This window comes from Quercus suber, unplaced genomic scaffold (assembly GCF_002906115.3).
Source record: "Quercus suber isolate HL8 unplaced genomic scaffold, Cork oak 2.0 scaffold_435, whole genome shotgun sequence".
Lineage (NCBI taxonomy): Eukaryota > Viridiplantae > Streptophyta > Magnoliopsida > Fagales > Fagaceae > Quercus > Quercus suber.
This window is the reverse complement of record NW_027069886.1, coordinates 1-26,702: the sequence shown is the minus strand read 5'-3', so window position 1 is coordinate 26,702 and position 26,702 is coordinate 1. Positions and strand designations below refer to the sequence as shown.

At 34.0% G+C, this 26,702-nt stretch overlaps 3 protein-coding genes across 3 annotated transcripts; 1 reads left to right on the top strand and 2 right to left on the bottom strand.

The window, feature by feature from the left end:
• Positions 1–1,783: 1,783 nt before the first annotated feature.
• On the bottom strand, positions 1,784–5,691 carry LOC112024755 (large ribosomal subunit protein uL30z). Its single transcript, XM_024057387.2, has 5 exons — positions 5,404–5,691; positions 4,069–4,166; positions 3,843–3,980; positions 2,220–2,322; positions 1,784–2,114 (listed from the first exon to the last, which is right to left on the bottom strand). Exons 1-5 carry the CDS (start codon positions 5,587–5,589, stop codon positions 1,899–1,901), a joined length of 741 nt encoding a protein of 246 aa, XP_023913155.1. The 5' UTR covers positions 5,590–5,691; the 3' UTR covers positions 1,784–1,898.
• Positions 5,692–7,968: 2,277 nt separating this feature from the next.
• LOC112024750 (protein tesmin/TSO1-like CXC 3) lies at positions 7,969–16,123 on the top strand. Its single transcript, XM_024057381.2, is given in 12 exon segments — positions 7,969–8,142; positions 9,162–9,288; positions 9,291–9,324; positions 9,415–10,189; positions 11,356–11,837; positions 11,935–12,009; positions 13,419–13,599; positions 14,450–14,545; positions 14,626–14,692; positions 14,991–15,129; positions 15,223–15,342; positions 15,428–16,123. Coding segments are annotated over 12 exon segments (2,484 nt in total). The 5' UTR covers positions 7,969–8,094; the 3' UTR covers positions 15,768–16,123.
• A 4,740-nt stretch (positions 16,124–20,863) lies between these two features.
• On the bottom strand, positions 20,864–23,745 carry LOC112024756 (small ribosomal subunit protein eS1). The gene is made up of 7 exons (XM_065761952.1): positions 23,628–23,745; positions 23,470–23,517; positions 23,147–23,252; positions 21,893–22,030; positions 21,595–21,780; positions 21,297–21,497; positions 20,864–21,179 (listed from the first exon to the last, which is right to left on the bottom strand). Exons 1-7 carry the CDS (start codon positions 23,636–23,638, stop codon positions 21,078–21,080), a joined length of 792 nt encoding a protein of 263 aa, XP_065618024.1. The 5' UTR covers positions 23,639–23,745; the 3' UTR covers positions 20,864–21,077.
• Between the last annotated feature and the right edge of the window lie 2,957 nt (positions 23,746–26,702).

The window sequence follows — 26,702 nt, the reverse complement described above, 5'->3', positions numbered from 1 at the left end:
GATTTTAGTTTTTATTAATACTCTTCTATAATATTTCTTTTAATGAGTTGATGAGAGTTTTACATCAATCAAACTGCTTTTCGAGAAATAAAGTGACCTTTAAACTAAGAGGTAAAAATGAATTTCGAGAGGCACGCTTTAGCTTTGTATTGATGGATATTTTTTTACCAATTGTCCTAAGAATTAGGTAGCCTTTTGTGTTAATTCTTCAATAACTATGTTTCACATCATCAAGGCATGAGCAAGGATATGAACCTTCCTTGTCAGACAACGACTTATTTCTGGCTTCCCTCTTCTTCAAGGTCTTAACCATTCCTTACCCTACCCATTGATGTGAAATACAGAGTAATGAATTATCCCATATCCTACTTATCTTCTTCTTTGAATCCCATTGGCCATTATATACCTTTGATTTTGTTCTCCCTCATTCTCACAGCTGCGTTTCCCAGCCTCCATCTAATTCAATCAAAGCTTAATTCAGTCAATCTGATTTCTTCACCTTCTTTTTCACTAATTCAAGATATGATTATTTTATGAAGCATTGTTTGTTTTCATTTTCTATGATTCTCAAAACTTGAATTTAATATTAAATCTACATTCATTCCATCATGTTCATTTCTCACGGCAAAGCTTAGGGTATTTTATTTTCCTCACCCGATTTTTTCTTTAAAAAGTTCTCTTTTATTTATCTACTCCAATATCTTATCGGATTTTTTCGTAAGGTTGGGTAATAATCACTACCCCACTCTCTCTCTCTCTCTCTCTCTCTCTCAAAATTTGCTTTATGATTTTGGTGATGATGCAACCACCAAACTTTTTGTTACATGCACGTGAAATGTTTGATAAATTAGTTAGATGTTTTGTTCCTTCTCCAAAATTAGAATTTGATAGGATGGTTTGATAAAAATTCATCATCATGATAATTATCCCACAAAACACCCTTCATCACGATTCATGATAACTACTCCTCATCTTGATAGTGCCAACCCCTCAAATCTCATTCTCCAGACTCGGGGGGTGAGTGGCAATTTATTCTCTTAATGCCCATTACAATTTCTTGAATTCAGATTCATAAAATTTATTCTCAAAAGTCAAAAACAACATCCAAGCTCATCAATAATATCTTTATGATTTTCTTTGACAATTCTTTTATCTTGCTTCCATATTCCAATAATATCTCACTCAAAAAAGAGAAGATATTTGAGAGAGAAAATTCTTGGTCAAGTTAGTATGAAAAGAAACTAGCACACAAGGGATTGGTTCACTCTCTCTCACGAACAATCTGAGGTTTGAATGTAATATCTAACACTGAGTACGCAGACGCTGCAGAACTCTTTCCACAACGAATTCATTGACACTGATACTTCAAGCTAAAGAAAACAGATATCATCAATCCAGGAACAACTTAAAAGTTAAAAGCAGCAAAACAAAATAAATCATGACACAGTAAATGTTAATTAGCAGACCCAAAAAAACAATAACTTTCAAAATTGCGATACATGCCACTGCAAAGTCATTTTATGGGTAGTTGACATAGTAACAACACTCTAGATTTCTTCTTTATATGCAGTACATTTTCTCTTAATCCTAATTCATCTTACTGATCAATTCATTGATGTGATCCTCACGATTACCAGCGTCTCCCCCTCGCTTGTATACCATTTTTGTTCCTTGCAATCCTCCTTCTGGCTTGTTGAGTGAAAAGGGCCATAAGGAACTTGTAACCTCCTTAAAATGTGGACCAACAGTAGCAATCTCATGCACAATATCTTCTATGCATATATAACAATAACTTTCAAAATTGCGATACATGCCACTGCAAAGTCATTTTATGGGTAGTTGACATAGTAACAACACTCTAGATTTCTTCTTTATATGCAGTACATTTTCTCTTAATCCTAATTCATCTTACTGATCAATTCATTGATGTGATCCTCACGATTACCAGCGTCTCCCCCTCGCTTGTATACCATTTTTGTTCCTTGCAATCCTCCTTCTGGCTTGTTGAGTGAAAAGGGCCATAAGGAACTTGTAACCTCCTTAAAATGTGGACCAACAGTAGCAATCTCATGCACAATATCTTCTATGCATATAATGTCGTACTTTCCCAATGCCTGCCAAAAAGATAAAATTGTAGGGGGAGAGGGGGTGCATTAGAAAATTGTGGATTAAAAATGACAAAAACTTAGTCCAAAATTTAGCAAGATGATATTTAATACCTGTTCAATAATGTTATTGTCAGTCAGAGGGACTCGCTGCTTGTCTATGTTTAAAAGACCCTTCTTGTAAATCAGCTCCCTCACATTCTTCAGATTAGGATATCTTTACAAACAAGCAAAATCCAATAAGAACCATGTATCACTGATCATTAATTATAAATAATTAACCATAAAGGGGCAAAGATGCAGGTGAAAAGAATATCACTGATCATTAATTTGTAATTATAATGATACAGGGGCAAAGATGCAAGTGCAAAGAATCATTAGGATAATCTGAAGTTGAAACTGGAAATGCATGGAAACCCATATAACAAATAGTAGTTCTTATAAGGAAGAGTCACAGCTTAAGATCGAAAGTTCAGCCATATGCGATGTGCCTAGTGAAGACAAATGCCATAACTTTCCACGATTTTTGTAGTTAAGCATGTTTAGGGACAAATTTATCATCATTGTGTTGAAGACTATATAGAAGAAAACCTAAACAACTAGAGGCTCAATTCAATATTTTTTTAATATCTTGAACTGCCATAAAAAACGATGCTTCTCATCAGTGTGTGTAAAGCATACAAGAATTACATGAAATTCTCAGAGCATATCATAGTGGCTAATGAGGAATCCCCCTTTCAAGTCCACCAGAAATAAATGAAAGAGACTGTGGTGCCACACTCCCACTCCCACTGCTACTAGTTATTTTTTAAACCAACAAAATATTTCTTTTTTAATAAAATTTTTGGCTAAAGGAAGTAAGGCTCACCCTAAGGGGCAAGCTGGTGGTGAGAGAAGAGAGGGAGGGGGTGGGGGGGTGGGGGTGAGGGAGGGAGCCAGAGGAGCCACTAGACCAAAAACACAGAACTTATCTGTTTACATTCAAAGGCTTACTCAATCATGCCCTTGAACCTGCTCTGGTGTCTATCTGATGCACACAAATTAACATTGACCAAGTACCAAGCATAAGACAAGTTTCAAGATTGATTTTGGTTCAATCTAAAGGTGCTTATCAAGCCCAAACAGCCTGGTAATAGGATTGTCCAGATTCATAAGTATCCTTACTCCAAGAAGAGCGCAACACAGAGAATACATAAAACAGAAGCCACCAAAACAATGCTCAATGAAAAGGTATAAGCAAAAAAATGAATGGTGCCATTAAAAGGGATCATCTCAAAATAAAATAAAAAAGAAAAAGTTATTTCAGCAAGAGCATAGGACACTGACAGGTTTACACAGAAATCAAAAAAGTTTAAATACGTAAAAGAGCATGAAAGCTAGTTGCTTCTTGTCCTGATGGTAAGCTAGAGCTCCGTTTCTTTTCTTCTTCTTTTTCCAGATAAATAGGTAAGCTAGAGCTTTTTGTTTTGTCTATCAACACTATGCTTTATATCATTAGTAGTAATGGAATAAAAACAATACATAGCTATCTAACTAATGAAGCCAGAAAAAATTAGGCAACAGAGTTCATTCCAATTATGATACTAACCAGTGGTCACAATTTCAATCATAACCACTTAATATTGAAAATCACGAACAATTATGAGGGTGCCCCTATATTTCTATGCTTTTCTGTTTTCTCCAGCTTATTAAGAATATTTACTGTATAGCAATAAGAAAAGGTTTTGTGTCACCTACCCATAGGTAACATAAGGCTCCACTTTTTCCAGCTTTTCAACTATAAATTTATTTGCTATAACAAAGACACCGTTGAAGACTTTCCTCAATCTCAAGTTGTATAAGAGCTTCCTAGTTCTTGGATGCATTTCCTTCTTTCTGGAAACAAACAGAGACATTAGAGTGGGAAAAAAAGAATTAACTGTAGATAACATGAAGAAAATAATCACAAAAGCTAGTAACTCACCCATTTATGCGAAGGACAAAAAGCAGTTTGGTATCGGTCACTGTCAAATTTGGTCTTTTCCTCTTTGTCCTCTGTTTCAATTTTATGAGGTCCAGTTCCTACCCAAAAAAAGAAAAGAAAGGATTATTTGACAATACCATTATGTTAGTAAATATATCATGAAATTGCAGACAATGCAGGGCAGCTCTGGAAACATTTGTCCTGGACAGAAGTTAATCTAAAATGAAAGACATAAAGAGTACAAACATCTAAGTATCTACCAAAGTTTTCAATCTTAACAAGCACATCACCTAGATTGATGAGCATACACATTTCAGCTACCATTGCATGCTTCTCATGGACAAATAATCTGTGACCCAAGAAGAGCCCATTACACCTAATACTAGGCAACTGCCCAAGAGGCAAATTTAACATGCAAAACAACAGAAGAAAAGACCAAAGAAAGGCACCAAAACTGCATTCAGTCATGTCACATGCTAAACATAAAAAATTGAACATTTCCAACATATCAAAACTGAATGAACCCAATCGAATCTCAAATAACCGAAAACCTCAGCTTTCTTCACTCCTCTAAAGAACACTTCAAACTTCTCCATCCCAGCTTATTTCTTATCACATCAATCTTCTACAACAGATTATCCACACAAAACTAAGATGTCCCCAAGTTCCAACTCTCAAAAACCAATCATAGATACCTAAATATTAACCTGTAAGCCATCAAAATAAAACCCAAAATAATCCCCCAATTCTCGAACTCCTCCATGCTTGCACATACACATGTGCATATGTATACAAGAAAAACAAAAACCTCCACCAACCCAACAGTAACTTCAAAAGGCAAAATTTACCCAATTTCAACCACAATAAAAGAAATGAAAAAAAAAAAAAAAGCACTATATCAATGTTATAAGCATAACATTACACCAAGTAAAACCCACACACATATGTGCACATATGTACAAGAAAAATACTCTGGCAGCCCAAAAGAAACTTCAAAAAGTAAACTTTACCCAATTTAAACCACAATAAAAGAAATCATAAAAAACACTACATCAATGTTATAAGCATAATATTGCACCAAGTAAAACCCACATACACATATATGCATATACATACAAGAAAAAACTCCAGCAACCCAACATAAACTTCAAAAACCAAAATTTACCCAGTTCAAACCACAACAAAAGGAATCAGAAAAAACATAATATCAATCTTATAAGCATAATACAGCTATAGCAACCCAACAAAAACCCACTTGTGAAAAAGTAAAACAAACCACAAACAAACACAAATAGATATATAAGAAGAAAAGAAAAAAGGTGAAAGAGTTGAGACCCTGGTGCGGTATTGTTTGATGAAATCTTCAGGCATTCTGATGAATTCTTGTTTGGCTTTCTTCTTGAGAGCAGATTGTCTGTCCTCATACTGAGCTTTTCTCTTCAGTGCCCAGTCTTCATTGCTCTTCCTTTTCTTCAGTATAACCTCAGGTATGTACGCCAACGGTGCCTCCTCTTCCGCCATTCTTATCTCTCACTTTTGCTTTCCCTCTGAAACGCAAAAGAGAAAATACAGAGAGAACGAAAGACGAAGGAAACACAGACAGAGGGTTAGAGTTGCGGCCGAGTAAAGACTAAAACCCTAATTTCCAATCAGATTGGGCTTCAAAGCCCATTCAGTCTATCAATGGGCCGAAAAGGGTAAAACGTTGTGCTATAAATTAAAGGCCGGATTCCAAATTGTTATGGGCTCTTCTTGGAACCAAGAAAAGCCCATCAGTGGTCTGAATTTTGGATTTTCAGTTTGAGTTTGTTTGATTTCATTGTTTGCAAATCAATTTACAAACCGACGGATTAATGTAAAATATTATACGGAATGGTTTAATGTAAAATACCAAATATGCAATGACCTATTATTAAATTGAGTAAACCGACGGATTGCACAGGTTAATCTTTTTAACCCATAGATTAAATAAAATAAATACCAATGGTTTTGCATAGAACACAAGCGACAAACATCACAACGATAACACTTGATTGATTTTAATCATTAGTTGTATTCGGAGATTTAAATGATTTTGTTATGCTTTATGGTTTGATGATTAAGCTAAAAATTTATTTAAAAATTTATTTTGAGTTTTTATGAGATATGTTGTTTCAAGACTTTTGGACTATATAACTTGTTTATTGGATGATTTATGTGAATGGTGTGTTTATTTTTGTTTATACTCTCTAACTTTATGTCATATGCTGTAATTTTTTATTTTTATAATTTCTTAATTTACCTAAATGTTGATATTTTTAGTTGCTTTTTAAAATTATAAAATATATTATTTATTTAATTGATAAACCTACAATTTAACCAATGGACTAGTGAATCAATTCTTCAGCCAGGTCAACCTCCAGTTTTATTTTTATAACTTTGGTTTTGGGGTTTTAATGGCAATAGTGGATGTCTACTTAATAGAATACTGAATTGGGAAGTTTTAAAACTTAGAGGACTGAAATGAGAAAACATAAACTTAAAGAACTAAAATGAAAAACAGTGAAATTTAAAAAGCAAGTTTTGGAATTTAGCCTAAATTAAAATCCTTTGAAAAACCAAGTGGTAATCTATATTTTTTTTTAATAGTTAGAAATATAATGTGAATTTTTTTTTATATATAGAAAATATAAGTTCATTTCAAACCCTTTAAAAAAATAAAAATAAAAATAACAAATAATAGGTTAAGGCTTAACAGATTCATGTCATATTTAGTTGACATAACTGGGCCATTTAATAAACGTGTCATGATTGTGTATAATTCATGGAACCCGTTTGACTTGTTTATCTTGTTTAATTAAATGTTATTTTATCAATATACTCTTCAAAACCTTAGATATATAAACTTATTAGTTGTTGTATTTATTTTGTTTAGCATATTGTGATTGATTATTTGTGAAATTAAGATTTGCTATAATTTTGAATAATCTCTTTCGCCTATTGGCCAGCTTTAAACAACTTTCACATTTCCTGCTGAGATCCAAGTCTCCAAGTGGGTCCTATTGTAATGTAGTTATTAGTTAGTTATGAATTTTATATTAAAACAACTCTATTTGTTTTATCTTTATAGTTTAGATTAATTGGGTTAAAACTATAATTTGTATTTTTTTTTCACTCTGATAAAAATCTAATAAATGAGCCGACATGACTAACCTAATTAATAAACATGTCATGTTAGGATTGAGAAATCTTAATCTGTTTAATAAATATATTAGGTTAGTGTTGACCAATATAGTTGAATACTTATAAATCGACATGACATGAACTATATATGTGAACACAAATTGCCACCTCTAGGGTTAACTTTGACCAACAGACCATGCAATCCCAACCAAAACCAATTTCATCATATTTTTTCAACCATCTTAATATTTCACTTGACTACAGGCTCAAGTTACTAAACTCAGCATTTTTAAACTCTATTAAATTTTCCATTATTTATTTTAATAATCTTTATGGTGATAAAAATTTTGTCTTACAAAGCTTCACTTTTGTCACATAACTTAAACAAACCATTCCTTGTTTTTTTTTAATAAGAAAAATAAACTATTCCCTTAACTACAAATTTTTAAAACTTCAATTATATTATTGAAATATCATCTTTTATTTATAAATAATAATAAATTTGTTATTGTTTTTGGACCTTACAAAATTACACTAACATAAGACAATGCTAATAATTTACGTTAATTATGTAATTTAACAAAACTAAATTATAGATAGAGATATACAATAAAAAGTAATTAAGAATGAAGAAAAAAGTCAAAAAAAAATGGTCCCCACGTTGGAAAAAACCAAAAAGGCCAAAAAAATCCTCCTTTCCCGCCTTCCGCCCCTCTCATTGAATTTCATATTTCGTTCTCTCTCCTCCTCTCTCTCACATCACACTCACATGCTCACACACCCAGAGAGAGAGAGAGAGAGAGATGTGTGTGTGTGTGTGTGTGAGAGAGAGAATGTGGAGGAGCTCTTGGGGCTACTCTGAAAATGGACACTCCAGTGAAGAACCAAGTTGCCACCACTTCTAAGTTTGAGGTCTTTCCTATAAACCCTACTATCTTTATCTTATTTTGTTTGTCTTACTCATTATCATTGTGCTTTTTTTTTTTTTTTTTTGGTAAAATAAAATTATTCTGTTTGGTTACAGAGAAATTGAACTAGAAAAAACAAAACGAATGTCTTCAATTTCACTTCCTCCATTTTACTCACCAAAATAAGAAAAACCCAATTCCCATTACTTAAAAGTAGTTTGTGTTCAAGGGTCAAAATTCAATTTGGGGGTTTTAGTTCTTTTGGTTCCTGATGCTGTAAAGCCAAGGTTTTACCATAATTAATATCCCTTTTTCTGAGGGGAAAAAGGGTTTTTGTAATGTTGTATTAAGATGTTGAGTAGGGGGCTAAATTTTGTCTTGTTTTGGTTGGATTTTTGAGGTTGTATTTTGGTGGTTTTGTGTCTGTATGTTGAAGTTTTGTGAATTGCCTTTTGTTTTTAAGTGTGAATGGGGTTTCACTATTGTTTAACAAGTGCATATTTCCATATGGATGTTTTATAAGGTGTTTATATAAATTTGGAGAGTAAAGGTGTATTTTGGTCAAAATGAGGTCCCCGTCCACACACATGGGAGAAGGGACTAGGAGATTTAGCGAGATGCTTCTATGGACTTTATAGTTGCAATTGTTTTTTTTTTTTTTTTTCCTCCCAAGGAAATCCTTAAATAGGAGTTGGAACTTTTGGAGCCATTGTCTAGTGCAAGGGTTAAGTCTCGGACTGCCAAGTGCAAGTGCACAGGGAGTTGTCACTTCATGCAAAAAAAAAAAAAATGTAAAGGCTAGAACTGTATCCAAGCCAACCCTCTCTGAATCCTACCAAGTGAGAGAGGTATTAGGTAGTGACCATTTTTATATATTTGTAAGCAGTTACTGTTTTGGCAAGATGTTATTGTTTTTTGCTTGGTGACAATCTAATTTGTTTGCTATTGTTCTGGATTGGTTAGTATTTGTTTTTATTTTTGAGGTATGTGCTGGGAAATAATTCTTGTTTATACTATATGCAGGATTCTCCTGTATTTAATTACATCAGCAATCTTTCTCCTATTGAGCCAGTCAAGTCCATACCCACTGATCATGCATTTACTTCGCTAACTTTTGCATCCCCTTCATCAGCATTTCCTTCACCACAGATGGTATCCACAAAGAATCTAGATTTTCAATTAGAAGGTAAATTTAATTTACTTTTTCTTGTGTCATTCAATCATATAACAAAAATTGTGCAGTTGTTATTCACAATTCAAGTTACACTGTTATCAGGCATCAGTTCTCAGACCCTTCAAAAAATGAGTCCTCTCAGATTGGAAACAAAAACAATACAAGTGAAGGGGTTTCAGTTGCTGTTCAACCATCTGATTCTTGTACTGAAAAATTTGAATGTTGTACTTCTGCCAGTTCAGCAAGAGAGATTACTACTGAGCCAACTGATGAGCCCTCGGAACTAGTCATTGAGTTGCCAAATACCTTGAAATATGATTGTGGTAGCCCTGATAGTGATATGGTACCTCCTGATGCTATTAAGACAGGTGCTGGACCAGACATTGCAGGCACACTGGAATCATTCGATGAATTTCTTCGGGATGACTCAAAAGGGAAGCTCCATTCATTTGAAAGTGAAAAAAATTTGCGCAACATCTGTTCGATTGAGCAAAATATAGAAGCATGTGACTGGGTGGCATTTGTTTCCGGCGCTGCAGATCTGTTGAACTTGGATTCATCCATGGTTGAAGAGCATTTTGAGGGACAAAATCATAAATCAGTTGATCCTGGGACAATTTCTTTTCTCTCAACTGTCCTACAGCTCCCACAAGACAATGTAAATGATGTAGAGAAGACAGAAGCTGTTGGTATTATCAGTTGCAAACAGCGTGAACTAGGAGAAACAGTAACTCAATCCAGAGAGTTTGGGAACCTTAAAAAAACAGGTCAAACTTCAGCAATGTTTTCTAGCACTCTGCTGGATAAGCTAGTTGTTACTGATTTGAGTGATAAAGTGGATGACAAGGGGAAAAAGTGCATGGATTCCAGCAGCAAGGTATGGCATTTTTTGGCCTTTGTTGTTATACAGATTACAGAAGTAAAACGTATTATATGTATTTATGCAGTGTATGCTTTCTTCTGGATAATTAAAATGCTGTCTGACAGTTAGAAACTAAAGTTTTGTGGAGTTTATAGTACATACATTGTGAGAGTCTCTTCAAGCTTAAACTTATACGTGGTGTCTGTAATGTATTGTAGAATTACATAACCATAGTCAGATTTCTCACAGTTTATTAACCTTATAATACTCATATCTTAAATTCACTTCTCTAAATTAGATATTCCTATGGTGCGTCTCCATCATTGATCTGCTTCTGATGCAGAACCAAAAAAAAAAGAGAAAAAGAACACAAGAACAAAAATAATAAAATAAACAAGATGGAAAGCTTAAGAGCCAGCACCTAGTGTTGATTAGACTCAACACCAAGCCATTGGAAAAATTCCAACCAAAATTTTAGTAATCATTAACTTGTCTCCATTGGAGTATAATGCTATGCTTATACAAACTATTAAAACTAAACTCTAATTTTAGATGACTAGAGTCAATGCTCAATTATTGAATTACAAAAACAACCTTGACTATAGGAAATTAAATAACATATTAATAACCTAATTCGCTAATAAGAGTTAGAATAAAATCAAATGGGGTAATAGTAAAAATACAATTGACTTCTAAAACTAAACAAAACTTAATTACAACAAAATTGTTGTCATGTTCATTGCATCAATTGTTTTTGGTCTTTGTCATGTATTTAAATAAGCACTGTGGATAGAGTATTGCTGAAGCTGAATTCAGAGTAGACATTAAAAAATGTGCCAAGTGTTTAGATTTTTTTGAGAATAATAAATAGCAGATACCACGTATCCATTGACATTAATGCTTTACCTAATGTTTGAAATCTCATCTTTATTTCTAATGCAATTTTTGAATGTTTGAAATCACAACAATGTCATGTATGCAATGAATTGCATCAATGAACAGTGTTGTGATTTCAAGATCATTGCATCAATTTTGTGTCTATGCATGATACTGTCCCTCCTCCACACGCCTGCTCCCCCTTTGTCCCTTTTTTATTTTTTATGCTTTATTTGTTCCCTATTCTTTTACAATCTCGTGTGTAAATTCTATTTTGCATCAATAATATTTTGGACCTTGTTCAGCCTGGTTCTCACAGGCTTTGTAGTATACGACGGCGCTGTCTGGTTTTTGAAACATCAGGAGCTCATAAAAATAAGCCAATATGTGATTCTAATAGTAGTTCTCCGGCAATACCATCTGATTGTGAAGTTTTTTCTAATGAAAAGCAAGCTCAAATCAATACTGCAAGTGGTTATTCATCAACCATGTTACCTGGTATTGGTTTGCACTTGAATGCTCTTGCAACTGCTCCGATTGATAATAAAGTTGTCAAGCTTGAGAGTCCAGCTTTCAGAAGTAAACAAATAATTATGCTAAACTCAATGGTCTCTTGCAATCCTTTAACACCTGGCCAGAATCCTCTTGATAAATCCCTGACTCTTAAAACTTTGGAAGGTGAATTGGCTCCACATTATAATGAAGCTCAGGTTACAGAAAATGCTCCTCAAACATCTACAAGTGCTGTTAGTGAAGAGTTTGACCAGAGTAGTCCTAGAAGAAAGAGGCATGTATAGACAATACTATTGTTTGATCGTCGACATTTACTTTTTAATTAAGTGCTTAATATTGCCATTTTTGTTATAATGTTTGATATTTTTCAGATTCAAATTGGAACATGTTGAAGAAAGCAACGCCTGCAAGCGCTGTAATTGTAAGAGGTCAAAATGCTTGAAGCTGTAAGTTCATTTTTTTTACTTGAAATTAAGTTCAAGGTTTGTGTGCATTATCTTCATCTCTCAGACAAAATGTGTTTGTAAAATCAGTTGCTAATGTCTTGACTGGTTTTATGGTGGATTGACTCTAAAAGTTTAGCCAAACTCACTATTCCCTGTGTTGTGCGGATAGCACCTCAGGACTCAAATCAATAATAGTAAATAAGAGGAAATTAAATAACAAGCACACACAATGATCACAAAAATTTACATGGTTCGGCAAACTGCCTACCTCCCTGGCGACGACGGATAAATTTTACTATAAAAATAGGGAGATATAATAGTGCACAATAACACTTTCAAGAAACCCAAATTCCAATTACACCCTAGCTCTCTCTCACCCACAAGACAAGAAAGCTCTATTCTTCTTCTTATGCGACTACTGCTAGGTTTTTAGGAATGGTCTAATTCTCTATTACTGTTCAACACAAACCTAATATATATATATATATATATATGTATATATATTTATATATATGTCATAGGTCGGCTGTACTAGGATTTATATTCCTAGTTGTATTCGGTTTAGAAGACCGAATTGGGCTTGGTAATTCAAGCCACACAGGGCCCAACATCAACACCTTGTTTAAATGGTATAAAATAGGAGGTTCGAGGGATACTCCAATGGTTTCAGCACCTCTCATGGTGCCTGGGCACTGGGGTTTCTAACCCCATCACTAATAGCCCTCCCCTCCTCCCACTTCCCTAGCAAAAAAGAGAGAGTATAAAATGGCTATGGAGTATGGTTGATTATCATCAATCTATTTTTGTGCCTTAGTTCTTGACGTGTATTACTTGCCATTTCAGTTATGAAATCATGAGGGGAAGCACTAGGAATATACAATTTAGAACTTCCTCATGCATGAAATGCCAGCCATGAAGCTACAGCATGAGCATCATTAATTCACTGTTTCTAAAATATAATAACTCATGTTGAGAAAATTTGAAAATATTCACAACCGATCATGTATGCATGTGTACATCTACTCTAATGAAAAAACCAATTGACAATGGTGGCGATGTATAATTTTCTCCTGCTTACATGTCTAGTATTATATCCTCAACTAGTGCTTAGGAATCCTAAATTTCGAGCTGAGAATATCATTCTGGCTGGCAGCCAAAGTAAAATGAGGACATTTTTTGAAGGTTGTCTTGACAACAGAAGGATCAACTGTATCAAGTTCTGGAGATTAGCTAAAATAACAATTACTGTTTCTACTAAATTAAATTTTCAGTATGTGCACTTGACGGTACTTATATTATTATTATGCAATGGTGGAATGCTATGTATTTTATAAATGTTCCTTTGACATCAACAACAGTGCAGATTTAATAGACCCATGTAGTCTTACTGGTCATGTTCTTCAATACAGTTACTGTGAATGCTTTGCTGCTGGCCTCTACTGTGTTGAGCCTTGTTCATGCCAAGATTGCTTTAACAAACCTATTCATGAAAGCACTGTTCTGGAGACTCGGAGAAACATTGAATCTCGCAACCCACTTGCATTTGCTCCCAAAGTGATCAGAAGTGCAGATGTTGTTCCTGAATTTGGGGTTAGAAATCACCTCTTAGATTAGATACTTTCCTTTGACATCAACAACAGTGCAGATTTAATAGACCCATGTAGTCTTACTGGTCATGTTCTTCAATACAGTTACTGTGAATGCTTTGCTGCTGGCCTCTACTGTGTTGAGCCTTGTTCATGCCAAGATTGCTTTAACAAACCTATTCATGAAAGCACTGTTCTGGAGACTCGGAGAAACATTGAATCTCGCAACCCACTTGCATTTGCTCCCAAAGTGATCAGAAGTGCAGATGTTGTTCCTGAATTTGGGGTTAGAAATCACCTCTTAGATTAGATACTTTCTTACATCAGATTCAAGAGGCATCACAGTCATTCTGCTCAAACTCCATCAATTTATTGGATGGAGCCTGGCCTCATTTGTGAAGTGGGACTGATAAAATTTATTGTTGGTCATTTTAATAACAAGTATTTGAAGAGAAGGAATTTGATTTCAGGTTTTAGTTTTAATGGCTTGAATAAAGAATAAAGTAAATTTTTTCTATTGATGAAATTTATGGGTGGATTTAAGCCTTATCAATTTGTGGATATGTAATGATTAAGTACAGCGTGTTCTTTCAAATTCATAAGACCTGAGTTTTTGTTGGAGCAAAGTTCTCATAGCCAAAACCCATCACTTGTTATTAAAAATCATTTCAAGTGGTTTATACTAGTAATTATTCTTTAAATCCTTTGATTTTAAATTTTATAATTCCAATGCAACTTGCTAGGAGGTGAGGTTTGAGCAATGATGTCTGTGGTGCTAATTTGTTTTCAATAATAGTTTCTTCCTTTGGCCCAATGCCCTTAAACATGTATTCTTCATTTTTTCCCCTATGCAGGATGAATCTAACAAAACTCCAGCCTCAGCCAGGCATAAAAGAGGATGCAACTGTAAAAAATCAAGTTGCTTAAAGAAATACTGTGAATGCTTTCAGGTTTTTTCTGATACCCCTTTGTGTATGTGCCTTATGATAATTGACATCTAATGTGGACCATTTGTTTTGTGTATAAATAGGGTGGGGTTGGATGCTCTATCAACTGCAGATGTAAAGGATGTAAGAACGCATTTGGTCGGAAGGATGGTAAGTGTTTTATTTGGTTTAATTGCACTAATCTTTATCCTGAAACTGAACTGAACTGTGACACTTCAATTCTACTTCTATAAGTTGTTAACAGATCTTATGACCAACTGAGGTGCTTTTTAAAGTTTTTATTTTTATTTTTAAGTTGAATGCTAATATGCAGTAAATATACTTAAATTTTGTCCTCTTCCCACCCTGGTGCCCTTTACTTGGACAATAGATTTCTAAGCATCACACTAAGTAGAGCATGCAATAATTCTAGTTGTTTTACAACTTCCTTTTTCTTTTAATGTAATAGGAGCTGAAGAAACTGATATCGAAGGGGAAGAATTAGAAGCTTGTAAAAAGAATGCATGGGATGCAAGTCTACACACAGTCAAGGAGGATGAAAAGGAACATCTTGATTTCCCAATTACAGAATTATCAGAGAATAGCAGGTTATCAATTCTACTCATTTTCAATTTTATAAAATATTTTCCTTTTTTTTTTCTTTTATTTGTTTGGAATGTTTAAATTTACTTTTCTTTCAGATCTCTGAGTCAAGAATCAGAAGGCTGTAATAATGCATTGGAGATAAGTTTACAGGAAGTAAATGAGAGTGAAAAAGAAAATCCAGATCTCTCAATAACACCTTTCTCTGAAATAAGCAGGTTCTTGATTCTATTCATTGTGAGTTTTGGACATTGTTTATCTGTACTATATCTGTTTTTAATGTCACCAATATTTCATTTTCAGACCTTCAATCCGTTTGCCATTTTCCTTTAGTGGGAAGCTTCCTTTCTCTTCTCTGCTTTCTGTTGGATCCTCAGCTCAGTTTTGCACCAGCCAAAAACCCAGAACGAAATATTCTCTCTCCTCTCGGCTCAAATTTGAGACACATCTTCAGATGATTCCTGAAGATGAAACTCCTGAGGCTTTGAATAGTACTAGTGATGTGAAGTCAACCTCTCCAAACTCCAAGAGGGTTTCACCTCCTAAACAAGAGTTTGGTTCAAATGCTCGAAGGATGGGTAGAAAGTTGATTTTGAGGTCTATTCCACCATTCCCATCTCTCAGTTCAACAGGAGATCAGTGATTTTCATGATGCCGAGAAATGTTGTTTGGTTGTACTATTTCGAGCAAATTCAATGTATCCTTCTGGCATAGTAGCATGCTTCAGCTAGCGGCATTGTCAATATGTACAAATAAATTTTACAGTTAGCCTTATTAAAGTGGTTCTTTTCTATTAGCCTTTTTATTTTTTATTTTTAAATGTCCCAACTCCCATCCTTATTCCTTAATATGCTCTCAAATTCTATTATAGCTTGTATCTTTCAGCTCTAATTTGGGCAGTGTTCTGTTGTATGATTAGACTAAGTTGAAGGAATATGTAATGTTACTGTATTTGTTTCCAATAATTGTAGACTACCACTAGTACTATCTTTCCAGTTCTTTTCCAAGTGTATCACAAATCCTTTGTACTCCATGTATGTTGTGACTTGTGACTTCCACAGCTAAGTACCAACAATGAGAATTCTCTTTCATTCTTTTAAAGCTTTCGCAACCCACTGGAATAAAGATTGGACGGTGTATAGATCCAAACATTTGTGCAAAGCTCAGTGGCTCAATTTGTCTCAGGGCTAACCTTAGTTCATCCCAAAAGAACCAAACCTACCCAAAGTGTTTCGCAACAGGGACAAAAGGGAAGAGAGAAGGGTGTGTTTGAGGGGGGGGGGGGGGGGGGGGGGGGGTGTGGGTGACATTGTTTGGGTTTATGATTGATGAAATGCCCAAGAGGCCGAATTTTGTTGTAAACCCATATTGGGTTAATCTTAACTTCTAGCAATCTAGCCTTTATATAAACCTTATTAAGGGTTCATTGAAATAAATGACTTGAGTATATAGTAAAGATGTAGCTATAAGGGCATTATGCTGTAGCCGTTGGCTGAATAACGTAATCTCATGTGTTCTTCTTTCTTTCTTGCTTCCGCTTCTCGGTATTATTTTATTCTCTTTAACAGTTTTTATTATACCAACAATACAAGTTCTTTTGAATCTATCTTTTTTGGGATAATCCCAAGAATACATGGTTTTTTATTAACTTCTTCACGTCCATTGGGCTTGGTTGCATCACTAAAAAGTTACATGAGGACTTGGAAGAATATACCATGACTTATTAGTTATTATGCAGCAAGCACAAGCAATTGATAGTTCAGATTTGAAACTAGATTGGGGCGACAGTTTTCTCTCTCTTTCTTGAGGAGAGGGGAAAATAGGTTGATTTCAGGAATAACAACTCCATAGGCATGTAATTGTACATCCTTTGTATTTCTTATCCTAGGAATAATAACTTGGACTAAGTTTGGCTACAACTTTTGCTAAAAAAAATTAACATAGCTACAAAGTTTAAGGATGAAAAAGAAAATTTTAAAGTTTAAGAATGAAAAATGAATTTTTCGTAAAGTTTAAGAATCAAAATAATATTTAACTCTATTTTGAAATTTTAATTATTGGATTGCATATTTTTTATGTTATTAACATGTACGTCAAATTTTATAATAACCAAATGTTATTTATTATTTGATTCCTAAAAATATTTTTTATTCATAATTTTAGATTATAAAAACTTGAAATTTAAACATTTAGTTAATGATATAGTTATTAGTTTTTTATTTTCTTGAAATTTTGTAAGTATGAAGGATAAAAAAAAAAAATTTGTAATCTAATAATGGATTTGTTAAAATTAAAAAAAAAAAATGTAATCCAATGATGGATTTGGTAAAATTCATATGCAATAGAAAGATATTGAGTAGAGATGTAATCATTGACTACAAGTAAGTTTGTAACTAAATTTCGTATGCAAAAATCACCTTATTTATTGGAAATAAAAATAAAGATCGGAATCATCTTTCTTAATAATGATTGATTCTTATTTCAATATTTTCATACAAATTAAATTACGCTTAAATAATTATATCTATGTAAGAGGGATGAGATTAAAAAAATTCTCAAAAAGGGCAAGAAAATAATTATTTCCAATATTAAAAAAGAACAAAATTGTTTAGGTTAGAGCCTGTTCTCTCCTCATCAATCTATCCAATAATCGGTTAGAGTCACTTTTTTTTTATTTTTTATTTATTTATTTATTTAAATAATATTAAAGTCGGTTCGCGGAAAAGAGTGGAAAACATTGTTCTTAATTTCGATTTTTTTTTTTTTTTCAGGAACTGAATTTCGAATTTTGAATAGGCAGTCTTAGTCCCATTCGAACTAGGAAAACAAAACCTTAGAGAATTCGGATTAATACCCAAGAGTCGGTCACATTGTAATATTTAAGGAAACCCAAAGCATTGTAAACGTATCATATCTTACACACACTCTTTACTCTGAATTCGATTTTTTTTTTTTTTTCAGGAACTGAATTTCGAATTTTGAATAGGCAGTCTTAGTCCCATTCGAACTAGGAAAACAAAACCTTAGAGAATTCGGATTAATACCCAAGAGTCGGTCACATTGTAATATTTAAGGAAACCCAAAGCATTGTAAACGTATCATATCTTACACACACTCTTTACTCTGAAAAACTCAGAATCCAAACCCCCTGTGCTGTGCTCCTTTGATTTTCAATACCCATATTGTATTCTAACGATGAGGATCAGCTTGATGATGAAACCCCATGATGGGGATGCATGGATTAAGAGAGTTCTTGATGTGCCCACCAAACCAAGAACAAGAAGACCCCTTTTGCCTGAGAAAGATAGGAAGTGGTCTCATGTTGGCAAGTTTTCTTTGGCTGCTGTGATCAAACACCAAGAACTCCGTAAGCTTACTCCTCAACAACTAGAGGAGAGGAAAATATTGATGGAGGAGAAGAGAAGAAAGCTTCAGATATCAAGGGATTACTCTTTCTTATTCACTGAGGAAGAGAATGCTGAGAGAGCCAAGATTAAAACTCAGACTCAGAGAACTAAATGTTATTTTCGTTGGGATAACACTAGCAGGAAGCTTGAATCTTCTCTTGCTCAAAAGGGTTCTCAAGATTTGAAGCATAATGGTTACAGATGTGACAAAGTTCAAGATTTTAAAGCTTCTCAGCAATCTGTTCATCATGTCAATCGGAGCCGATTTCACAACCATAATGGTGACAGCGGGAAAGTTCAAGATTTGAAACGGAACAGTAACTATAAGGCTTATATTCCAAGGGGTTCTCAAGAACCTGTACATCATGTCAATCAAACCCATAACCATTATGGTGACCGCAAGAAAGTTGAAGATTGGAACCGTAGGCATAAGGTTGATGGTGGAAGAAACTATAAGGTTGACACCGAAAGGATTTCTAAAGAATTTGGTCATCATCGAATTCACAGAATGTCACGTGTAAAGTCCTTTGATTATCGACGAGATTTGGGTTATACTACTGACATAGCCAATATTGCTAGGATCGACAGAAAGGGCACAGGGAACTGCTGGGAATCAGAGAATGCACAAAGAAAAAGAAAGAGAGAGGTTCAAGAGTCTCTGCATATGCCAAGGCTTAGCAATTGCTATTGATCACCATCATTTGTAAATTTTATTTTTTGATTACATCTTCTGTAGATGGGTTTTCTAAGGGCTACAACTTTGTTCCCTCTTGAGTCATTTGTTAGGAAATCAACAATCTTGTTTTGCACAGTTTCTTCTTTAATCTCTTTGTAATATAGTTTGAACTGATGTGTTAGATATGAAATGTGCAAATTTTTTAGATGATATGAACTTGGAACTTTATTGTTTTTAGGTTCATTTTTTTTTCCTAGTTAACGCTATAATATTTTGATCGGAAAAATATCTTCACTCTTCAGAGGCTACAATACGTTTAAATATTGAAAAGATATCCCATGGTGACTAGGAATCCACAAAGTGATATGTTTAAATATTGAAAAGAAATCTTAGGATGACTGAGAATCTACAAAGTGATAGTGTTTTGGAAACCACCGAAAAAACTGAAAATAAACCCTAGTTTTTATTCATCTAAAAATCTAAATTACGCTTTGGAAACCACCGAAAAAACTGAAAATAAACCATAGTTTTCATTCATCTAAAAATCTAAATTGCCTTAGAGGCTAAGATTTGTTTAAATACTGAAAAAACGCCCAACAAACCCTAAATCGGACTAATCACGAAATTAGGTGTCAAAATTAATTAAATTTACCAAAATGGCTAGTACATCTTTTGCTCGTCTTTTGCTCCAGTAAAGAGTTGATGTGATAAAATTTTATCTATATATGCTACTGAGCAAGGGCATTGCTTTGGCAAAAATCGATAAAGGCAACAAAACAATTTCCACAGATACACCAAAAACAACTTTGCTTGATGCACCAAAGGCCTCATAATGCATCAAATATATAATGATCTCCATAAAACAGAGAAAGCTGCTACTGAAATATAATAGAAATTGCACATCTACTTAACGAAAGCACAAAGCAAGAAGCAAAATTCGAATTTTATGCAGCACCAGCACTATCTCATGGTTCTGAGACGCTGATATGTGTTCCCTCAAGAGTTATTTGTAACCAAATCATCCTCTTTCTCTTATTTGTATTTTAGTTTGAACTGACACTTTAGGTATGGGGAAGAGATACAAGCCTAACAGTTTAATGGTTCTTGGGTCAACTACAAGGGATTCTTTATTGTAATTACTTAATATGCGTAAGACGGATAACCATACACCCACTGGAAGTAGTTAGCTGTACAGAGAACTTTCATTAAAAAAGAAAGGGAGGAGACAAGTAATGAAAATATGACTTTACATTCAAAACATTTTGATAAAGTTTCGAAAAATCATTAGACTCATTAGACTCGATGAAACCAGAACTACAACTTCTCTATCTCAATAAAAACATTTGAGAAAGCTTCAGAAGAAGATTACGTGCCAAAAAGCATAACTTGATGAAACTACGACTACACCTTCTCTATCAAAATCGGAGCTTCCTGATATGTCAATTGACAATAGTATGCACCATTGCAAACAAGACAGAAGCTCGTTCAGTATTAAGGCAGATTAAAACCAAGACCTGACCTTAACACAAAACTTGTCCCAACACCAACGATACAACTACAAAAAAGAGACCTTTGTAAGGGTGGCAAAAACCAAGAAAACCAACAGAACATCAACAGGTACTTCAAAAGAAAAAAAAATCAATAACTACATAGATATTCATCAAATTGACCATAATAAGTATTAATCATAAAATATATGAGCTCCATGAAACAGAGAAAATTGCTAATGAAAATGAAAATAATAATAAAAATTGCACATCCACTAATTGAAAACACAAAGCTCTCAAAGGTAGAAATCTATGCAGAACTCTGCCCCCTCATTGTTCAAATTAGCAAAACTTTATCACGACTCAAGAGAAAATTTTTCTTTTTATGCTCCCACCACAGGTTGTTCAGTCTCCCCCTCGACCATTGTTTCATCAGCTGGCCTTTCTACCTTCACACCTACGTCTTCATGGTAGTCACCATGAACCTAAACAGAATAATCAGAAATGTCAATAAAGAATTCAGAGAATTAACAGTAATAGACAAAGATTGAAACACCAACTCCAAAAAGGAGGGGAAAGTAGCGTGTGAATTATATACATACCTCCATCAACTTGCCAAGGTCAAATTTTGGAGCCTTAAGGATTTTGACTTTTCGGATGAAAACATTCTGCAAGGGGTAGATACCGGCAGTTGCTTTTTCAATATCCCTGCCAATCGCCTCAGGAATGAACTTCAAAACCAACTCCTTCAAATCGCATGAAGAAGCCTGGGATATCATAATTTCCCTCATCTTTCTGCGAATCTGACAATAGGGAAAGCCAAAAAAGAAACTTAAATATTATTTTATCTAATCCACACCAAATCAGATTAAAGGGGGAAATAGAACTTGGAACACAAACCTGACGAATCTGACTGGACTGGGCATAACAGGTCCGCTTGACCTGGTTTGCCCTCCTCTTTGTAAATCCAATGCAGAACATTCTTAGGGTGTAGTTGTCAGTAGTCTTGACATCCACATGGGCCTCAATCAATGTCTGCCACTTGCGCACCAGTGACCTCAGCTTGTCAGTGGTGAAGTCCATTCCCTGAGTTAAGCAGAAAAACCAAATAAATATACCAGACATAAAGTATTAAATGAAAACAACTTGCGTCCTATTGCAACAAAAAGAAATAATTGTAAATAATTTGCCACCCCACCCAGAAGTTCGTGAGCACATTTCTCCCTTGCACATCCTCAGCTCTCAAACGTATCTTTCTGTAGGCGTGTTCCTCATCGTTCTGAAGATCAGCCAAAGATACCTCAAAAACTCTATGTTTAAGCCCTTCAGAAGCAATCTGTAAAACAAAAGCAGAACAAAATGGTTAACAGATTAGCAGAATGGTTGTATAATTGGTCAGAATTAAATAAAAGTAAGTTTTCAATAGAAGACTCTAAAGCACTTTTGAGTCTTTGAACTCTACAATAAAACAAATTCCCCAATCGAGGGGGTCATTCTTCGTATGAGCTGTGTCAAAACACAGAGCACAAGGGGACAAACTGCCACTCTACAGAGTATGTTACACAAATTGAGAAAGAAACCCTCAAGAGCTCAACACTGTTAGATGATAACACATAATATCTAGAACAATAATTATTGCAAATGGTACAACAGTGAGAATATATCCAAACATATTTGATGCTACCAATACACAGAAAGCAGTCCAAGCTCAAATTATTAAACCAAAGAAAAAAAATATCACGCACCCATCTGAAAACAAAGAACTAACCATTCCATATGAGGAAAATTGTATCACTGTTATAGGGACAACAAAAGGAACCAGACTCACCATCCAAATTCAAGGTCAATTTTGGCTTACATCACATTAAATAGATTGCAGGACTCCTTGTAGCACTCTTATTAAGAAAATACACCGTAAAACCTCATTCGCACACTAATGCATAAAACACCAAATGCTTTTTAAGTTGATTTACCAACACATCAATTAAAAACAAATGTAATCACCTATACAGCAACCAGGAAACATCAAATAATCTTCATGGACGAGAAAAACATTACATCCAAAGGGACAGTATCATGAAACCAATATCTGATTTGCCCGGAAAGCAACAAAATACGTATTTGCAAAAGAAAAAAACTTAGATACAATTCCTAGGTCATGTAACTTGGGTACCCCAATAAAATTCAAACACCCAGTTGCATTAACCAATGAATTAAATTCATAAATTAGGGAACCTAATGTACTTCACCTGAATTGTACCCAAGTCCTACTCTTTCAAAAATAACCAACCCAAAACATTAACAACTACCACAATTCCATTTCATTGCCCCATTTTCCTCCAATTTCTCATGAACCAAACATTAGGCAAACATAAAACACAACTTAACTCGCATAACCAAATCTACAACCACAAATATATGCATACATTTACATAGATGGATATATGCATACCTTGGTTCCTTGGGTTCTGGTGACAAGGGTTTTGCCGACCTGGCGAGTGAGGAACAGAGATGGTGCCTTAATGTCATACCAGTCCTTCTTAGCAAAGGGATCAGCACTGTAAATTATCACCAAAAATGTTATTAGAAAAACATTTTAACGAAAACCCAGAGTAGATTTCTACAAAAAAATTCATTTTTTTTACATAAAAACAATCAAAATCAAATCAAAACAAATCAATCAGATCCCAATTTCATAAAAATTTATAGTATCGTTTATATAATGCGGTGTACGAATGAATCATGAATGATAACGAAAACGAAAATGAGACTCACGCTTTCTTCTTCCCTCCCTTCTTTCCCTTCGAAATCCTCTTGTTCTTCCTGCAAATTCAGCACCAGCCAACACGATCAGAAACCCTAATTATTCAATCAAATTTATACATATATATATATATATATATATGAATGAGAGAGAGAAGTGAGAGAGGTACCCGACAGCCATGGTTGTGGGTTAGAGAGAGAGGCGCACAGAGAGTGAGGGAGCTGAAATGAAAACCCTAGACCTCAAAACTCAAACCCTAGCGCTAACGAAGATGGGCTTTGTATATATATGTGTACGCTGTGGTGCTTCGAGGGTTTGTAACTGCGCCACTGATTTATGGGTTTATTTCCCAAAATGCCGAGGGTTTTGAACCCGATGTGCATACATGGGCTGCTTGGAACTTGGAATAATCAAGCCCAATTTGGCCCACACAAAATATTGGGAAAGGAAAAAACAATTTATTTACCAAATATTGGACTTTCCTAAGTGCAATTACCATTTTTTTTTATAATAAATATTATGGTTTTTCAACCTATGGAATGTGCTCCATAATAATTATTTTTTATCATCAAGCTAAGACGCTAATCCGTTTTATGGTGTAGGCGGAGTTTGAACTTCATATCTCTTATTCAATAACAAAATCCATAATGATTACTCTTTATCATCATGTCAACACATCAATTTGTTTTACAGTATAAGCAAAGTTCAAATTCTAGATCTTTTATTCAGTGACATAAAATGTTACTAGTTGAGCTAACTAAAACCCTCTATTATTAAACTATCATGTTTCTCATTTCTTGGTGATGTATAATTCACAAAGGCTAGTGACAAGAAAAATAATTAGATGACATATTATAATTATTGTACAATAAAATTAGTTTCAAAATAAATAAATAAATAAAAACAAGTGAAAGTGATATTACACTTCACACCAATCACAGCTTGTCACCCTTACAAGTTGTAAGAAAAATTATGAAATTTTTTATGACTCAAATATTGTTGTGAGGCAGGAATAATTATTGTAGTTCAAAAAAAAAAAAAAAAAACACAATCACCTCTCTTAAGTACTTGGGCTTGGGCTATACTTCTAATCTTCCATCATTATCAAAAATAAAAGTACTGGGGTTAAGCTCACACCCTATTATATTAATTTATTATTAGCTTTTGAGCACATGCTCACGCATGTGTTTAGAAGCTATTCTATTTTTTTTTTTGTAAAAGTTAATAATTTGTATAAATTATAATTTGAGATTAATATATTTTCCAATTACCAAAAAAAAAAAAAAAATTAGGGTGTGATGAGTGTTAGTAGTTGCTCAAAGACTAGTGTTTTTTTAATTTTATGTGATGTGATTAGTTTTTTTTTAAAAAAAAAATTTATGGAATTTTTTTTTTTTTTTTATTGGAACTGTTGGTAGTTTTTTTTTTTTTTTTTTTTTATAGGAACCTGGGTGGATAGCCTTTCTTTCTTATTTTTTATTAGAAATGTGGGGTAGTGGGGCTGGAAAGTGGGAAGTGGGAGGTTAGTAGGAAAATTTTAGTTAATTTACCATCTTAACCTTATTTATCTTTTTAAGAAATAAAAATAGATTAATTAAATTAGGAGTATTTTTACAATAAAAAAACAATAATTAACTTTTCGAATCCTTTTAATATATAGACCAGGCTCATCAAAGGCGTGAGGTTTTTTTTTTTTTTTTGGTCTAGTGTCATAATTTTCATTTAAAAAAAAAAATTTGGATAAGTTTGTTTTGAAAATATAGATTAGTAAGAAAGTGTCCTATTTTGTAACATTTTAAGTAGAGTTAGACACCGGGTTTTTTTAAGTTTTTTCCCTGTTAAACATAAGGTTTAAGGGTATTTCTGAACCACATAAAAATCCAGTCAAAGAGGAGAACCCTCTTATAGATAGTATAAAATTATTATTTATTTTTTTTCCTCGATAGAATTATTACTTGTTAAAGAAAAATCAAGCCCAAGTCATCTTTGAGTCAAAGATGTGAAAGATATGACCATGCAATGTGCCAGCAGACAGCTTCAAACCCTAACCCAGGAACACATTGCAATTGCTTTGCTACCTTTATGCAACACTTACAGGAAATTTCATTTGCATCAACATGGCTTCCTCTTTTTATTTCCTAGTTCTTTTTTCTCTTATAGGATTTAAAAACTAGTCGACAGAGCTTTTGCATTGATTAATGGATGGCCAAAACTTACAGTTAAAAGTACCGTTCATAATTTAGAATGTGATCATTTCAGCTGATAAAAAAATCCATTCAGATTCCTCATGAATAACACAGTCAAAGCTAAAATTGCTTTCACGCATTTTATTGCTTTTATATTCTTTCTTCATTGTGGATAATAGATATCCTTTTCCCCTTGAATTCGTCTAGTGATAATTTCTTTCAAATGAATTATTTACCTCTCCACATATACACCTTGGAAAGCACCAATTTTTATCCACTAAGCTTTAAATGAGCTTCAAGCTGAATCAAGCATCAATTCATAAGGCACACAAAAAATGGAGTCATAGATGACAGAATTTGGACCACTACACAAGATAAGGGAAGAAGTTCATATACCCAAATGAAAAGCATACAAAAGTACAGTAGTGTATGTTTAGATTACTTCATATCAAAACTTCACATGCTGCTTTAAAACTTTGGTGGATACACATAAACCTAACATCAAAAGACAGAAGAAAAAATCCTCAGATAAATGCGAGTTGGGAACGAAAATAGAAAGAGTTGATTTATGTGGGAGGGAAAGTTATCATAATCTTCCTAGTTTTGCCACCGGGCATCCTAAAAAATACATCACATCAATAAATCAAAACCTTAGGGGAAAAACACAAACAAATATATGAGTTTATTTTTAATATGAAGTCAGTCTGAAATATTAGCGAATCCTAAGCTATTTGCCCAGAAAATTGTTGATGAAACTTATAGTTTTGGAAGGTTGGACAATAATAATAAGAATCTTGAAAAATTGGCTAAGCAGTTATGATGTAACTTTCAAGCCTTTTAGGGCAGCTGTAAGCAGAGAAAGCTTGTCAGATGCTTTCTGTTTGTATTCTCTCTCCAAGGCTGTTGCTGCCAGAGATTGTAGCTCTGGGCTTTCCTTGTCGTCCTTATTCCGTCCTTTGGCAATCTGTCCGATGGCAGAAGAACACTGGATAACAGGAGTAAAAAGTTCACCCAGTCAGAAATTGATTACTGTCAAGCAATGACAGAAAAGAGAGTGA

Coding starts and splice junctions, on each gene's coding strand:
- LOC112024755 (XM_024057387.2), bottom strand. CDS start 5,589: ATGGCGGAAGAGGAGGCACCGTTGGCGTACATACCTGAGGTTATACTG. Junction 3,981..4,068: donor TTTGTCCTTCGCATAAATGG/GTGAGTTACTAG, acceptor GTTTGTTTCCAG/AAAGAAGGAAATGCATCCAA. Junction 2,323..3,842: donor GAGCCTTATGTTACCTATGG/GTAGGTGACACA, acceptor TTGTTTGTAAAG/ATATCCTAATCTGAAGAATG.
- LOC112024756 (XM_065761952.1), bottom strand. Junction 21,781..21,892: donor ATGTGCTCACGAACTTCTGG/GTGGGGTGGCAA, acceptor TGCTTAACTCAG/GGAATGGACTTCACCACTGA. Junction 21,498..21,594: donor AGTCCAGTCAGATTCGTCAG/GTTTGTGTTCCA, acceptor CCCTATTGTCAG/ATTCGCAGAAAGATGAGGGA.